At 44.7% G+C, this 16,816-nt stretch overlaps 1 protein-coding gene across 1 annotated transcript in view; it reads right to left on the bottom strand.

Annotated features, from left to right (window-relative positions):
• Positions 1 to 13,479, bottom strand: part of LOC124080705 (MHC class I polypeptide-related sequence B) — a gene marked incomplete at its 5' end in the record, with an annotated part of 65,633 nt that extends 52,154 nt beyond the window's left edge. Inside the window, 3 exon segments of the mRNA XM_058573383.1 lie at positions 11,253 to 11,322; positions 11,968 to 12,212; positions 13,213 to 13,479. Coding sequence (XP_058429366.1) covers positions 11,253 to 11,322; positions 11,968 to 12,212; positions 13,213 to 13,479 — 582 coding nt within the window.
• Positions 13,480 to 16,816: the final 3,337 nt, after the last annotated feature.

The raw sequence follows: 16,816 nt of genomic DNA, 5'->3' as shown, positions 1-16,816 counted from the left end.
CTGACCCCTTTTTATATTTTCTATTTACCAGTCCTTGTCACATTGGATGCTTGGCAAATATTTTCTCCCACTCTACCTTCTTTTTTCACTTTATTTATTTATTTATTTGGAACTGAGGATTGAACTCAGGGGGCTTAACCACTGAGCCAAATCCCCAGCCCTATTTTGTATTTTATGTAGAGAGAGGGTCTCACTGAGTTGCTTGGCACCTCACTGTTGCTGAGCCTGACTTTGTCCCCCAGTCCTCCTGCCTCAGCCTCCTGAGCCAGGGATTATAGGCATTCTCCACCATGCCTGGCTCACTGGTGACTTTTTAAAGTTGAACATACTCTTTTCCAACGTTCCACAAAAAAAGTTATTTCTATTTTTGGTTGGAATTACACTTAATAAATAGGTTTGAAGACTGCTAATAATTTTTTTCCACATGGAGACTCATACATAATTCATGGATGTGGGGTATTCCCCTATTAAAATATTTCAATAAAACATTACTGTTTACACTGTCTATCTAATGGTGGCTTCATTTCAAATATCTTGAAAGCTTACTCTTGTGATCACAGTCTCTCGCAATTACATTTTTGAAGTATTAATTGTGTCCTGTAGAAATACAAGTGATTTTTGTCTCTAGTTCTTGTCCAATAACAACTATAAAATTTTGTCAGTTCTTATATAGTTTATATTTTCTCTTGCTTGATTACACTTGCTAGGAAATCCAGTATACATTTGAATGTAGTGGAGCTAGCAGGTGTGCAGGGTATGTCCTCTCTGCCCTGCTGATCCAGTATCCATGTAGATCCCTGCTTGTGTCCTGGGAATGGCCCTATAGGGAATGCCTGATCTGCAAAGTCAGCCTTGCTGTCTGTCCCTCAGTTAGCCTGGGCTCCACAGGAGCACTGTGATGGAAGAGAGGGTGAAGGAGCATTGGTTTTTGCTCTTTCTTCCCCTGGATTCCTCTTACAGTATTGGAACAAATAGAAATGAGACATGATTGGTCTGAATTCTTTTCTGTGTCCTCTCAGTAAGCATCTCAGATTAAATGTGTTGTTCTGAGTGCCAAGCTTTTTTTTTTTTTCATCAAACAGTTTAGCTAAATTCATCTGTGCACTAGACCAATATTTCTCAAACTTGCCTTCAAGTTAAGTCATCTGTAGACATTTTAAATAGATGTAGGCAAGGATCAAACATCAAACTCTTAAACCTGATTCACCAGAAGCGTAATTCAGGTACCAATCCTGTCTGTGAACCTCCCCAGGGGATTCTAATGAGCAGCCAAGGGAAGAAGCAGAGGCTCAGAGCAAGAGCCTCAGTAATGGGTGTGAATCAAAACCAGCTGGAAATTGCAGTAAACTCAGAGTCCGTACATTATTCTAGTCAGCTGTGCAGTGAACTTAGTGAAAACTACCAGCCCATATCAATGAAGATGTGTTACAGATATATATGTCAGATAAATTGTACAGAAAGGTGTCTTCAGCAGTGCAGAGAGTTGGTAATGTTGGATGCAAAGTTTACATACAACCTGTTCAACTCTTTCCTCACCAAATCTCCTCAGAGGGCTGGAAGATCCTGCCCAAGAAGTAGATGTGCAATTTGACGCATGTAGGTGTAAGAATGTATGTTCTGCATAGTAACTAACCTCGAGTCCCATGTCTTCTGAATTCTTACCCAGTTCGAACCAAAATCAATTTATATGTCAGATGCCATCCACTGAGTGGAAGTCTGGTGCCTTTAAGAAAGATTCCTATAATTCATTCTGAGGTATATTCTCCTTACAGGATCTTTCAGAGGGACATTTAGCTGTTACCACTGTCCACTGAGGAATGGAAAGTCTCCAAAAGATTTGTGGAAGCTGTCTCCCTTAGGGCAAATGCTTTACTGTAACTTGAATAAAATAATTTTCCAATATTTAGGTCATAAGGGTAGTCTATATAATATTAAGTAATATTTTGAAAGAGATGCATATAATTCCATTTTTTCCATATGGACCAATTATATTTAAACCATTTGTTCAAAATTTGTCATTTACACAGCAGACTCTAATGATTCCAGTGTTGTACATTTACACTGTATGTTACATACATTATCAGTTTTTATGTATACATGTGTTATATGTCTCCATCTGTCTCTGTCATATACACAGTCACAAATGCCTAATGTCTACATGTGTGTTGTTTGGTTTGTGGCTTCCTACTTTGTTCTAAAATCTACTTGTCTAACCCTGAATCAACACCCTACTCTCTATCTGCAATAACTCTAATGTAAGTTTTGATATCTACTAAAACAATAACTGTGCCCTTGTTCTTTTAGTTTAAATGTGTCTTGCCTATAATTCATAAATATTTCCAAACAAGGCATAGAATCAGTTAACCAGGTATAACAAAAATGCCTAGTGGATATTTAATTAGATTTATTAGAATTCTTGTAATATTTTAGGAATTTAAATGTCATTATAATATTGAATCACAAGTGAGAATCTTGGTAATTCTCTTCAGTTAATTGTTTTCTCTAATTTTCCAAATAAGGTTTTTAAAATACCCCAATTTTTATATTGAGGAAAATTTGTAGGTTTCATTCTAGAAGTTTGTAAAAGAATATTTTTACTATGCCAATGACTTCTCTGTAAGTTTTCACACTCTGCTTGCTTCTGGAGTATAAAACACCTAAGAGGGGAAACTATGTTATGAATTCCAAGAATTTGTAATGATTTGGGATTTTATAAATTCAACATATTATCATTTGTGACTTATGAGACTTCTGTATCTTAGTTCAAATCCTCCTATATTTATTTATTTTCTCCCTTGACTGCAGTGAGGAGATCCTCAATTATAATGCTCAATAAGACTGGTAGGAAATAAGACTTTACCATACATTTGCTCTTAAGATTTCCTGAATTACCCCTGTTAAAGTAGAGCTGTAACACACAGGAGAACAGGCTGACAGATTCTTAAGGGACAGCTTTTTGGACCCATCCCAACACAAGGGATCCCTGGTGTCCCCTAAGTGCCCTTTGCAGCCTTTAGCTCTAACTTTACCCTCCTGCCCTGAGAGGCTCCCAGGCACTGGCCCAGCCAGCAGACACCTTAGGACAAAAGTGCAATGTGCTCTATTTCTAATTCTCAATTTCTGGATCCAGGCTTTGTAAACCTTTAGGGCTTTCCTAGGCTGTCCACACCTTCAACCATTTCCTTCAAGTAAGTGCTTTTCCCCTCAGTTTTCCAGTTGTAGTCCATGGGAAGTGTCCTTTAGAGTAATTGGCAGTTGCAATTTTATGTGTTAGTGTCATATATCAAGGAGGAAAACTGTAGGTACCAATAAATGGCCACTTAAGCAAGTGTAACTTGGAAAAAAAAAAACAAAAGGTTCCATATCATCTGCATAGGCCCTAAATAAAATATGTCAACAAATAATGACTTGAATATTGCAATTTAACATAGATGATGATCCTGATAGATAAACATGGGAGTAAAGAAACATTTGAACACAAAATTGAAAAACACATGCACAGTAAGTGTGGGAAGTTGGAGCAGTGAGTGGCAGTGTGAGGTGGGCTTGTGCCAAGGGTGCAGGTAAAGCAGGGGTGGCCTGTGTTACACAAGGGCATGAAGACTGGGTGGAAGTGTGGTGTCTGTGACCTTCTGGAGAGGCCCTTGCATGTTGTAGCTAGAATACCAGAATAACAATTTTGCTAAAAACAGAATTAATCTGATCACAGCAGAGCTCACCAGCCCATCACTGCCCAGTGTAAACCACACAGAGAGCTCTGGATTGTGCATCTCATGTTGTTTACATGAGACACAAAAACAAGAAAAGGTCTTCCTTGGAGGCTGTAGTTGAATTTTTGTGTCTTTGCCATCTTCAAATTCTTGCCATGCAATCTCTAAAAAAAGGAAGCTGTCTGTTCAGGATGCCCCACAGGACTTCCTCCTGGCTCGCCTCATCTCTGCCAGGATACAGAGCAGTTGGGCTTAAAGGTCTTGCCTCAGCTGTTATAAAGAACACTGCAAATTCCTGAGAATTTGAAGCCAGTACGTTCATTCAACATCATCCACAAAATGCCACAGACTCTGGGTCTCATCATCATGTATGCTAGATGAATATAGTAAATTAAATAGTTGTGGGAGACCAACCTTACACGTGACTGAGTCACACTCCCCAGCTGGGTGCTGAGGTGCTCAGTCACAGAAATGTGGCAGAGTTTTCCTCACCCTTCTTGGGTGCGAGGGTTGGTGTCTCCTGCATGGGTGTGTCTTGCTACAGCCCCATGAGTGAAGCTATGCTCATCTGTTCCTTTGTAATATAACCCCTTGCCCTGTTTAGGATAGAATTTTCCATGGAAGTGCCTTGTGTGTGTCCCCTTCTCTAACTGTGCCCTTGGGTGTGGCCTACCCAGGTGTCACTGTCAACCTGCTGACAGTGGACATCATGAAGATAGACTCAGCCCCCTGAAACCTAACCCCTTGCCAAATTTGAATAGTTTCTCCTCAATAAAAGGGGTCAGCATGTGCTCTCGCTCTCTCTCTTCCTGCAGACCCTTAAGGTCAGAGGACCAGTCACAGTGACCCCAAAGAAAAAGGTATTTGCATCTCTTGTGTGGTTATTTTGTGCAGCCCAGTCAGCCCAATTTAACTGGAGTGACCCCTGAGCCTTTTAGTTGCTAACCGAAACCCGGAAAATAGTGGAATTTTGTTTCTTGAGGCAAAGCTGGGAATCAAAAAAGGGCCTCACATGTGCTAGGAAAGTTCTCTACTACTGAGGTTGTGGCATTTAAATTCAGGTGTTTCAAGGAAATGGAGAGGATCCCAAGAGTTTCTGACATCATTATACCAAATACAGAGACATGGTGACAAGCTTTGGTTGAAGCACTTAGTACTTAGACAGACAGTGAAATCATTACTGGACTTGAACACATACAGATAAATTCACAGGAATCAGAGGGCTTTTTATTTCTATCGTGAGAATGGTGAAGACTTTGCAATATATTATGGTAAGAATAAATCTATTAAACATTAAAAAAATGACAATCCTTGTTTTCATGCTGGTCACATGGTTACAGTTCATTTGCTCTGCTCCCTGATCTGTGCTCTCTTTGCCTTGAGCAAACACCTCAGCTGGTCATACTTCTTCACCTGCTGGGGGAAGAACCTTGCCCCAGTCCTGTAACCCACTACAACCTGGTTGGCACTGTAATGACTTAGTCAAAAGGCCCTTCCACCCTCCTTCCAAATCAACTGCATCAGGATGGTAGAGAGCATGGTTAAGATGTGTGACTTCAGGAACATTGGAACATTGTCTCAATTTTGGAGCTGTGAATTGAGTTCTTTGATACATAACAATGGTGTAGAACACCATGGTGGTGGAGAGGGCATTCTGTAAGCCCACAGATGGTCATTTTGCCAAACATATTGCATATAGGAAGGGAAAATCCAAATATGAACCAACTGTCTATGTTCTCAATGGAAGAAAACACTGATCCTTCTAACACGGTAGATGTCCAGCATAATCCAATTGCTACTAGAGAACTGGTGATATTCATGTCATTTTGGGATCTCGGGGTTGTCACTGCTGCTAGCAGATTGGAAATTGCTACATGGTCCTTGGTGAGTGGAAGTCCTTGTTACTAAGCTCATGCGTAACCTTCACCCATGGCACAATTGCCACATTTTGCACAAACCCACTGGGCAATGGCCAGAATGACTGGGGAAAGAGGCAGGCTGGTATATGCAAAATAATTCACCCTATCCTCTTGATGATTATAATCTTCCACGTGAATCCAGCCATTGCCCCAGATTCCCTTGTCCAGGAATTACTACAATGTCCCTTCCAAGCCTTTACCTATCCAACTAATCTGTTGGCTATATCTCATGGACTGATATGTATTAGATATATGCTCATCACTCCCTCCAAGCAAAGAAAACAACCAGTTTCACTGCTTCAAGTTCTGCCCACTGGAGATATTCCTTCAGCAGAGTCATTCCAGGATGTCCCAAGAAGGGACTGTATGATGGCAGCTGTCCACTTTTGCATGGTACCTGAATATCATGCAGAAACATCTGTAAACCAGACAGATTTCACTTATGCTTTCAACTGGTCATCAAAAAATGAGTCTCAAATTAAAGGCTGGGACAGGAGGTAGTATAACAGGAATGAAGACTATTGACTGGGGCCACTTCTACATGTAACTGACTTTAACCTTGAGGGCCTGCTCGGTCTGATCAAATGCACACCACTAGCATTTGATGATGGAGTGCTAGTGTGCACGCATAACTTTAAGACTTGGTGGTTGAGAGAGCACACAATTCATGCTGGGCAGCTCTGATGGAGAGTACTTATCTGTGGGGGATGGAGGGCTTTGCTCCAAAGTCATCAGGAGCCTATGCTGCAATTCACCTATGGGAGCTTCCAGAGGCTCCAAATAGCAGCTGTCCATGCTACTTCCACAGCAGCCTGCACTGTCACAGTCTTCCCTTGTTCTGGGCCCCACTCAGAAACAGGAGCTTTTCAGGTCACTCCATAAATGGCCCAGAGTAGCACTGCCAAATGATGAATATGCTGCCTCCAAAATCTAAAGAGGCCCACTGGGCATTGTGCCTACTTATTGGTCATAGGAGGGGCCAGATGCAACACCTTCTCTTTCACTTCAGGAGGGACTCTGGACATGTCTCACAGCATTGGGCTCTCCCAATGTCACTGAGGTAGAAGGCCCCAGGTTTTTATCAGTTGTATTTTCACCCTCTAACATGAAAATATCTGCTGAAACTTTCAATGTAGTTGTATTTCACATTCACTGGGTTCAATCCGTCGAAATAACATCATCACTGTAACGGACAAATGTGATGTCTCCAAGGAGAGAAAGGCAATCAAGACCATTAGGATTTAAATTTTGAAACTGGCCAAGGCAGGCTGGGGTTGTGGCTCAGTGGTAGCAAGCTCATCTAGCACATGCAAGGCCCTGGGTTCTATCCTCAATACCACATAAAAATAAATAGAAAATAAAATAAAGGTATTGTTTAAAAAAAAAAAAAAACTGGCTGAGGATTTGGTATACCCTGGAGGAAGACATGGTGTGTGTCCTTTTCACCAAGGTGGTGCTGAAAAGAAAGAAGGAAACTCCTCCCCTATCATAGCCTAAGCCAAGGCACGGACCACCAAGAAGGCTGTGTGGAAAGGCGTGCGTGCACATGATCCAGAAGTTGTGTAATTCCATGTCACCATCACCATGAATGAGGACTCAGGTTCATTCCTCAGTACAAAAAAAAAAAAAAAGTAGAGGAAGAATAAGATTAACCTGTCACACCTATCTTATGGGGGTGGGGGCAAAGAACACTGCCTGACACTCAGGAGGCAGCCCCCAAATCCTGAGAAGATTGCCCCAGAGAACTTTGTTGGACCATGATACCATCATCAAACTCCCTCTGACCACTGAGTCTGCCATGAGGAAAACCGAAAAGAACGATAACACACTTGTGCTCGTTGTGGATGTCAAGGCCCAAAAGCGTCATACATGTGGGCACACACTAGTAATCCCAGCCACTCGGAAGGCTGAGAAAGCAAGATCACAAATTTGAGAGCAGCCAGGGCTACTTAGACCCTGTCTCAAAAATAAAATAAAGAGGGCTGGGACATAGCTCAGCACTAGAGCACTTCCCAAGCATATAGATGGTCCTTGAGTTCAGTTCCAACTCCTCCAAAAATATATGTATATTTTTAAGTCCCTCCAGGTGGCATTAATCTCTGCTATCCATCCAAAAACAAGAACCACCAACCAACCAACAGCAACAACAACAAATGGGGTGGGGGGGGCAAAATGACCAGATTATACAGCTCTGAAGAAGCTCTATGACATTGACCTAGACAAGGTCATTATCCTGACGAGGCCTGAGGGGGGAAAAAGTCATATGTTCACCCGGTTCATGAATATGATGCTTTAGATACTACGAATAAAATTAGGATCATCTAAATTGTAGCAACCTGACAATTCTAAATATATGTATATTTATATGTAAAGAAAATTAAAACACTGATCACTTATTTCTGGTCTTCAGAGCTGGTGGACCTCTTGAACACTAATGGAGGAAAAGACGTTGAGCAGCATATCAGATACCAGGGTGCGTGTTACTTTGCTCAAACAATAAAACTTCGTCTAATACAGCAGTTACAATTGGAGTCACCACCTGGATAATTTTTTAGCAATCACCATGGTCCTCCACTTTCTGCACAGGCCAAACAGGTGGGCTGAATGGGGTAATTTTTAAGTCATTAATCTCTGCCATCCATCCAGGAGTGCAGTATTGTTTGCCTAGGAGGAGGTAGTTCTAGTGGCTTCTGCTTGGTCTCCCTACCACAAAGCACCCACAGAAACCACCCTGGAGATCATGCCTGTTGCTGAGGTGGTTTTTTCTAATTGGCAACTGTGGGAGTACCACAGGGTAGGTTTAGGAACTCCGTGTCAAACATGGAGACAAACATGTCATTTTCACAGACCCTTTCATGCTGTCCCTTCCCAGAAGATAAAGTAAAACACTGACCAGATATATGTCATATTTAATAGCATTTAAAAATGTGGAGTGTAAACCTATCCAGATAGGAGGTAAGACAGAGTGTCAGAGAGGGCTTGAAGGGCCCTCAACAGTCAAGGAAAGCCAGTATTTGAAGTTTCTTGGGAAGAGACAGAACAAGGACAACTACAAATAAATCTCACTTGTTAAAATATCATAATTTATATAAATGATATGTGAAAACATAATAAAATATTGAGGCTACCTAGTACAGTAGAGCTGTACTGGGCTGGACTAACCCCCTCACATATGCTCCCCAGTGCCAACAGTTAGTAAACATGTGTGTCCATATTGCAGCGATGAGGTAACCAAGGCACCAAGAGGGAAAGTGCTGGTCAGTTCAGGGCTGCACCCTCTGTACTTCCTAAGAAGCCTCAGGAGCTCTCAGCAGAGGCTGACACCCCAGCTGTGTGGATCCAGTGTGGTCACTTGGTGCCCTCTGCTGCTGATCCAGGACTTTTAAGCTCACGAGTTCTGGGGAAGGAGGGAAATGAGTCAGTGTTCAATTGGTCGTAGAATATTGCTCTATGCCATTGGGATCTCTCTGTCTCCTCAGTTCAAATCAGATTTGGCCCTTCTCTGAGGGAAGTAAATGCCCTGACTTTTTCTCCCTCCCATCCCATTTTCCTGCCCTCATCAGGCTCCTCTGCGTCTCCATCAGCAGCGTCACCTGTCTCTGTTTCCACCACAGAAGGGAGTGAAAGGGCTGCAGGATTCCAGGTCAAGACAAGGAAATGAAGCCCAGTGCCCCCTCCTCCAGGGACAGTAGTGGCCTCCCAGAGAGAGCGGCTCCTGCTCCTACCACACTGGGCACCAGGCTCACACACAACCTTTCTCCCCCTTAGTTCCCAGGCCTCCTCCCCTGCAGAGGCAGGTGCTGACCCAGCAGGGCCTGCCCCACCTGCAGCTCAGCATCCCTCTCTCCCTGAGCCAGCAGCTCCTAACTGGAAAGTCCACCAGGAAGCCCAGGGGCACCAGCACACAGACCCAGCCTGGACAAACACATGTGCCACATGATCTGCTGCTCCCCTGCCTACAACAGCCCATGCAGAGGACACTCAGAATCACTGACCCTCTGCACCTGCCCAGGCTCTCAATCTGTACTTTTGCTTCCTCCTACTGGTATGGTCTTCCTTTTTCCTGAGGCTTCCCTGGACTCAATACCTCCACTCCATCAAGGACTCACATAGGCCACAACCCTAACAGGTCACATGGGTCTTCTTCCCAAAGCAGATTAGGAGGTTTCCTGAGATCCAGCAGTGTGGATTGCCATGGCCATACTCCAGGTCTCCCACCTGGGGCTCTCCTATAGAGTGATCTCAAGTGTCACATTACTGCACATTACCACATGGGCACTGGAGAACTGCTATTCACATCATAGAGCTGAAACTGGGAACATCCTGAGAGTCAACATTTAAAGTAGAAATTTGCACAAATAAACAACAGGCCTTTCCCACTCTTTTCTTGGGCACAGCCCTAGTGATATTCCAAGCAAACATTTCTGACCAGAGGAAAGTAGAACTAACATTCCCCTTGCTCCCCCTGCTGGAGAGGCCACAGGTGAGAGCAGCAGAGAGTGCACAGTTGCCTGGCCTACTAGTGGAGTCACCTGGAGGGACCCTGCTGTGGGGCAGTCTGCCCTAGCCTGTGGGGACCAACACCCCTGGGGGCTACCTGGGAAAATTCCTGACATCAGAGAAAATGAATAACCACTGCTGCCCCCAAATGGACTGGTCTCTTTCTCCAGATGGTCATGGTCATCAGCTATTCTCCTGTCCATGTCATCTGTAAGGCCACTAGGAGGAAGAGCTGTGTGGTGGGGACTGGGAGGCCTGAGTGACCCAGAGGACATATTGAGGAGGCAGTTCCTGACAGGGGGGCGGAGGTGCTGCCCACAGAACAAAGGAGGTGCCTGTGCTGCAGAGCCACGGGCCTGCTGTATACGGGCCTCCCAGGGCCTGCACTGGCAGGACTCTTGCAATGTCAGTCTTTTTCTTGTTTGCTCATGATACCTGGAGAGGCTGGCAGAGAGCAAGGCAGACAGGAAGGAACCAGAGGCATCAATGCTCATGGGATTCTTCTTCTATTTCTAAGCACCCAAAGATCATGACACATTTATTCTGTGTCCCCCAGAGGCCATGATAATCTAGCCCACACCAATCAGCCCACCATTCCCAACACAGCCCCATGGACAAGCCAGCAGGGCCTGAGAGAGAGACAAGGACAGAGCAGGAGCCATGGCACCACAGCTGCTCACTCCTCACCCTGCAGCCAGAAGAGGCTACCGCTGGACAGTGAAGGAGTTGACAGCCCTGGCTTTGGGCAGCACTAAGGGGTGTAGCTGGAGGCATGTCTTCCCTCCCCTCACAGATACACAGACCTCCATCCTCTCTTCCAAAGGCTGCTCAACTCCATTGCTCTCTGAGCAGCAGGAGGCATGAGGGGCCCTACATCCCAGACAGGCCCTGCCATCTTCAGCCACTGAATGATTTTCTCACCTGAACCCTCTGCAGCTGATGTCCTCCTCTTCTTGCAGGAAGGAATACAAGAAAATAATCCCAGCAGTAACAGTGGATACCACGACAAAGGTGGCCATTGGCTCTCAAGCAGCAGTGCAGTCCCTGAAAGCAGGCTTGTTACACTCTGGGTACCACAGTCTCAAGGCTTCTCCCCTCTCACCACCCGGGGTCACTGACTCACCTGGTTGGAAACTCCGGCAGGAATGCCCAGGCTCACCACAGGACACAAGGCCAGTGCTGTTGTTCCCTCTTGAAAAACCAGCCTCTATCTCAGAGCAAAGCCTGTCCAAGGAAGGGACATCACCTTTGTCCTTGGAAAAACCCACAGAGCACTCCTAGGCACATTCCCACCCTGCTAAGTTGTTTATCTACAAATAACAGGAGAGATCTGCTGCACCAGGTGTCCCTGACTCAGTCAGGCTAGGTGGGGATCCATAGCAACCCCCTAGCAGCCACCAATCAGCATGAGACAGGGAAATACCTGGGATGCCAGATAACCCTCCCAGTAGTTTATGGTGATTGGGAAACCATGTAGTGCAGCAGGAACACCGCTCTTGGCTTAAACCAATCAGTTCAAATGAATACCCCTTTTGTACTGACCAATCACCCCTACCCAACTTGTTCCCACCAGTGAATGTGCTAATCATGTTTTAGAGTTGTTATTTGATTTTCCCGAGGTGTGTGATGATTTGCTATGATGTATGTGAAGTCCCTGCCCTCTCCAAAGAATGTATAAAACTGCTGCAAACTCTGGGCTCAGGGCCTCTCAGCGTCACCAGTTGCTGTGTGTGTGCACGGAGGACTGAGCTAGCTCGCAATAAACACCTCTTTGCTACTTACATGGATCTTGGGTCTCTGGTGGTCTTTGGGGGTCCCGAATTCGAGCATAACACTTTGTATCCCACATAGCAGCAGAACCTCTGCTCTTGTCCTTGGGGAATCCTAATGGACACCCAGGTCTGGTAGGTCCCATTCACATAGGGAAAAACACCCCAAGATTGCTGGGTGTCCTGGCTCTGTGGTTCCCCATCCTGAAGCCAGGTCACAGAGATATTCTGGGGATAGAAGCCAAAAGCCCAACATGTCATGTTGATGGTGTCCTCCAGGGCCTCACCACAGGTCACATTTACTGCTGGGGACACTAGAGAAGGAAGGGCAAAGTTAGTCAGGCATGTGACCAAAAGTCGCTCCCCTCTAAGGGGTGGAACAGGGCTGTCTTCTCCACTCTTCTGACTATTGTCAAAGTCCTCATTGAGCTCAGATCCTGAAAGTCTGTTCTCAGCCTGGGGCCTGAGTCCTCTAACTAGCAGGAGCATGGGCCTCTGGCTTGTGGCCTCGCATTCTCACTTCCACATATTGAAGTTGAGGAGAGGCTGTTTCAGGGACTCCTGGTTTTTGAGGTCCTGAAGGGCATTTGGGGGAGGTCCAGGGTTGTGGAGCCAGGTTGGAGCTCTCTATATTAGCAAGCTGGCAGGCACTTAGGCAGGGGGGGACTCACTAGTGTCTGGGCACATACAACCTCTTGTCTCTGTCTAGTGGTGTAACAGGACAGGAAAACCACAACAGACACACACAAAAGCTCACACAAGTTCCCCTGGGCAGAGGCTCCAGAGGAGAGAGAGGAGCCCTTCCAGGAGACTTGATATCTCCTGAGTCTTCCACAAAGCTCTCCCTGCACGTGGGCCTGGTAAACCTTGCTTTGAATGCCATCTGCATCCCAGGAATTCTTGACTTCCATTGCCAAGGTCTGAGCTGATGATGGTTCTACTTTCCAGCTGAGTGTCTCTGGGTGATAGGAGAGGAAGGGCTCCCCATCATTAGTGGAAATTCCAGAAGCCCCTGGTGTGGTTGTCCTCTTCAATCTTGCAACCCCAAGTCTCCTGGAGGGAATGAGACCCTGCCCCCACCCACCAGTCACTTCTCCATCCCCTGGCCCTTATGCCTCCCTACCCACCAAGTAGAAACTCCAGCCCACAGAAGACCCCCAAAGTAATTCTCCTCAATATCCCATGTGCTGAGCTGCATGGAGCCCATTTCTTGCCCTCCCCAGTCAACTGCAGTGAAAACAGACAGGACCCTGCTCTTTGCCACCAGTCTCCCAGGAGAAAGCTCATGTCACCCTTGCTCCCACCCACACTCACCTCCTTTCTGCTCCTGCTGGGCATTGATTTCTGCCAGGGTTGCTTTTAGATTCTGGCCGTGCTCTATTAACTCCCAGATCTCTGTGTCCCAGCTCTCAGTTCCCAAAGGTTTTTCTGCCCATAGCTCCTGGGGCTTTGCACTTTCTTTATCATGATTATCATAGTGAAGAAAGAGCTGATGGTCCCAATAACAATCAGCAAAAAACCTTGATTGCACTGATCCACCTTGGAACCTCACTGTGAGGTTATAGTGAAGACTGTGGGTCCCTGTGGAAGAGGAAACAGCTGATGACCCTTCTACCTGTGAACAAGTGCTCACCCATGCTCACCACAAAGGCTCTGCTGTCCTGAGCACCTGAGGAGGCAGCAAACACACAGACAAAGGGACAGAAGAAAGATTTCCAATGCAATGAAGACAGGAAAGTAGAGAGGAAGGAGAGGTGAAGTGAGGAACGGAGAAAGGGGAAATGGAGAGGGGCAGCATGTAGGCCAGGGCCCAAGACAAGGCCACAGACTTGTTTAGGGTATAGGGAGTGTTTGAAATGAGAGGCTGGAGCCAGGTGCTGTGGCACACAACTGTAACTCCAGCGGCTTGGGAGGCTGAGGCAGGAGGATCAAAAGTTAAAAACCAGCCTCAGCAAAAGTGAGGCACTAAGCAACACAATGAAATCCTGTCTCTAATTAAAACACACAATAAAGTCTGAGGACATGGCTCAGTGGTGGAATGCCCCTGAGTTCAATCCCTGGTAGAAGAAAGAAGAAAGAAAGAGAGAGAGAGAGAGAGAGAGAGAGAGGGAGAGAGAGAGAGAGAGAGAGAAGGAAAGAAAGAAAGAAGAAGAAAGAAGGAAAGAGAGAAAGAAAGAAAGAAGGAAAGAAAGAAAGAAAGAAAGAAAGAAAGAAAGAAAGAAAGAAAGAAAGGAAAAGAAAAGAAAAGAAAAAATAATGGAGAGGGTGGCAGGGAGGGCCCAGGAGGGAAGGAGGACCCATGACCACTGGTATTCAGCCCAGGCAGGGCAGGGGCCCAGAGGGGTGTGCTGCCTCTGCACAGACTTCTCACAAATAAGGTGGGGCAGGCAGGAATGGCAGTGGGAGGGAGGGTTGTAGCCCCAAAAGTGTTGAGTGCTGTTGTACCCTAAAGGAATGTAAAGCTGTGGGCTGGGTCCTAATCAGCATCTTGAAGCTCCAGATTGAGAGATCCTGCTAGCATCTCCTGGGCCTCCACAGGTCTCAGTTTCCAAAGACCTGATACATCTTTTCAATAGATGGCACTAGAAAAAATGGATTTCCAAATGCAAACAACAAAGTTGGACAATTTACTTACTCACATACAGATATTTACTCAGAACTGGGGATGTAACTCAATGATAGAGTGCCTGCCTACAATGTGCAAGTGCCTGGGTTCAATACTTAAGAGTGTGTGTGTGTACACACACACACAAACTCAAAACGAAAAGTAAACTATAAAACCAAATAGTCTTAGAAGAAAACACATTGGCAGCTGGACGTGGTGATGCATGCCTATAATCCTAGCCACTCAGGAAACTGAGGCAGATGAATGCTAGTTCCAGGCCAAACTGGCAACTTAGTGAGACCTCGTCTCAAAATAAGATATTGAAAAGTCCTGGGGGTAGCTCAGAGGTAGATCGCTTACTGGCATGTGAGAGATCCTGGGTTCAACTCTCACTTTCATATATATATATATATATATATATATATATATATATACACACACACACACACATATATACACATATATATATACACACACACATACATTTCATATAAATATATAGATAGATATATACACATACATATACACACACACTATACACACATAATGGAAAATGTGTTTGCAATAATCTTCACAACAAAGGATTTGACCACATTTTCAATGATATGACACAAAAATCACAGACACTATAGAAAAATAATTAATACATTGGACTCATCCAAATTAAAAACTTAAAAACTTCAATATATCAAAGGATATGCACAGAAATGATGACCTGCAGGATGGGAAAAGATATTTGCAAGTCACATATCTAATAAGAGATGAACATTCAGAACATATGAAGAACTCCCGAGCTTAGATTAGCTCAGTTGTGGGGCACTTGACTAGCCATGTGCAATGTCTGAGATTGATCCCAGCTCCACATACAAGCAAACAAAAAAGAATCTCAACAACTCAACCATATAAAATATTTCAACCTATTCAGAACTGGCAAAGGCCAGTTACCTAAGGAGTTATACAAATAGCCAATGAGCACTTGAAGAGATGCTCAACATTAGCAATCATTAGGGAAATGAAAATAAAAGCACAATAAGATTCCACTTTGGACTCATGAGGATGGCTACTGTTTAGAAAAAAAGAATGCAGAACAAACAAGTTCCTAAGTACATAGAAAACTGCAGCACGGGGGGAGCACTTCTTCCTATATATACAATGGAGCAGCTGTTATGAAAATTGGATGGTGGTTCCTCCAAATGCTCAAAGGATACTTTCTAAATGATCCAGTAATTCTATTTCTGGATATAAACACAAAAGTAGTAACGGCAGGTAAGTGCAGAGATATTTGTAGGTGCAAATTTATAGCAGCATTGTTTCCAAAAGCCAAAAGATAGAAGTAACCTCAGTATCTATCAACTGAGGAGCATCTAATCAAAATATGGCTTTTATGCAGAATTGATATTATTCAGCATTAAAAACAAAGGACATTCTGACAATTGCTACACCAAGGATGATCATGAGGACATTATGCTAAGTGAAGAAGACAGTCATGAAAGGACAAATTCTGAATGACTGCACTTGTATGAGGCACTTAGGGAGCCAAATTCATAGAGACAGAATGTAGAATGCTGCAGAAAGAAGACAAGGACTGGGGTGGGGAGGATGGATGCTTACTGTTTAATGGGTACAGAGTTTCAGTTTCCACAAAAATGTGAACACACTAAATGCCACTGAATTGTACACTTAAAATGGTTCAAATTTTAAACTGTACATTATGTCTATTTTACCACAGTTAAACACCAAACAGAAATCAGGGCAGTGTACTACAGATTAATGTAGAATCAGAAAGAAGAAAGAGGTGTAGGCCTGAAAAGAGAAAATCAAGGCTGGTGGACTAGTTGCACAACCTGGGGGAGGCCCTTCAGAATGGGAGGGGGTGGTGGGAGCTGGTCACACCCCAAAAATGCACCAGGTTAGAAAACCATTACAGGTGGTTGAGGGGTTGCTCAGTGGGGGAGGGCATGGTTGAGGCCTTGGGTCCAATGACCAGAACAAAGAAAGGAATAACCAAAGGAAAACACTCCAGGAGGAAGCTGGTGCTGGGAAAGGACAGAGTAAGGGAACAGCAGGAGCAACTGAGTAGCAAAACACAGATTTTGGATGCATAGTGAAGGGAGCCAAAGTCCTCTGAGGTAAAGGAACCAGAAGAAGGGGGAAGGTCAAGAGGTAGGTGGACCAAGAGCCTTCTTCTGGTATGATGGGGAGGGGAGATAAGAAGGGCAAACAGATTAGTGGTCTGGGCAAGGAATGACCTGGAGTATGTGGGGTGAACATGGCATACAGGTGACCCTAGGAGAACTTGGGTTAGGGTGAGGA

Source organism: Marmota monax, unplaced genomic scaffold, assembly GCF_021218885.2.
Source record: "Marmota monax isolate L192 unplaced genomic scaffold, Marmota_monax_Labrador192_F-V1.1 WCK01_AAM20220418_F8-fsc01195, whole genome shotgun sequence".
In the NCBI taxonomy this organism is placed as follows: domain Eukaryota; kingdom Metazoa; phylum Chordata; class Mammalia; order Rodentia; family Sciuridae; genus Marmota; species Marmota monax.
The sequence above is the reverse complement of the archived record's forward strand: the minus strand, read 5'-3'. Positions and strand labels throughout refer to the sequence as shown.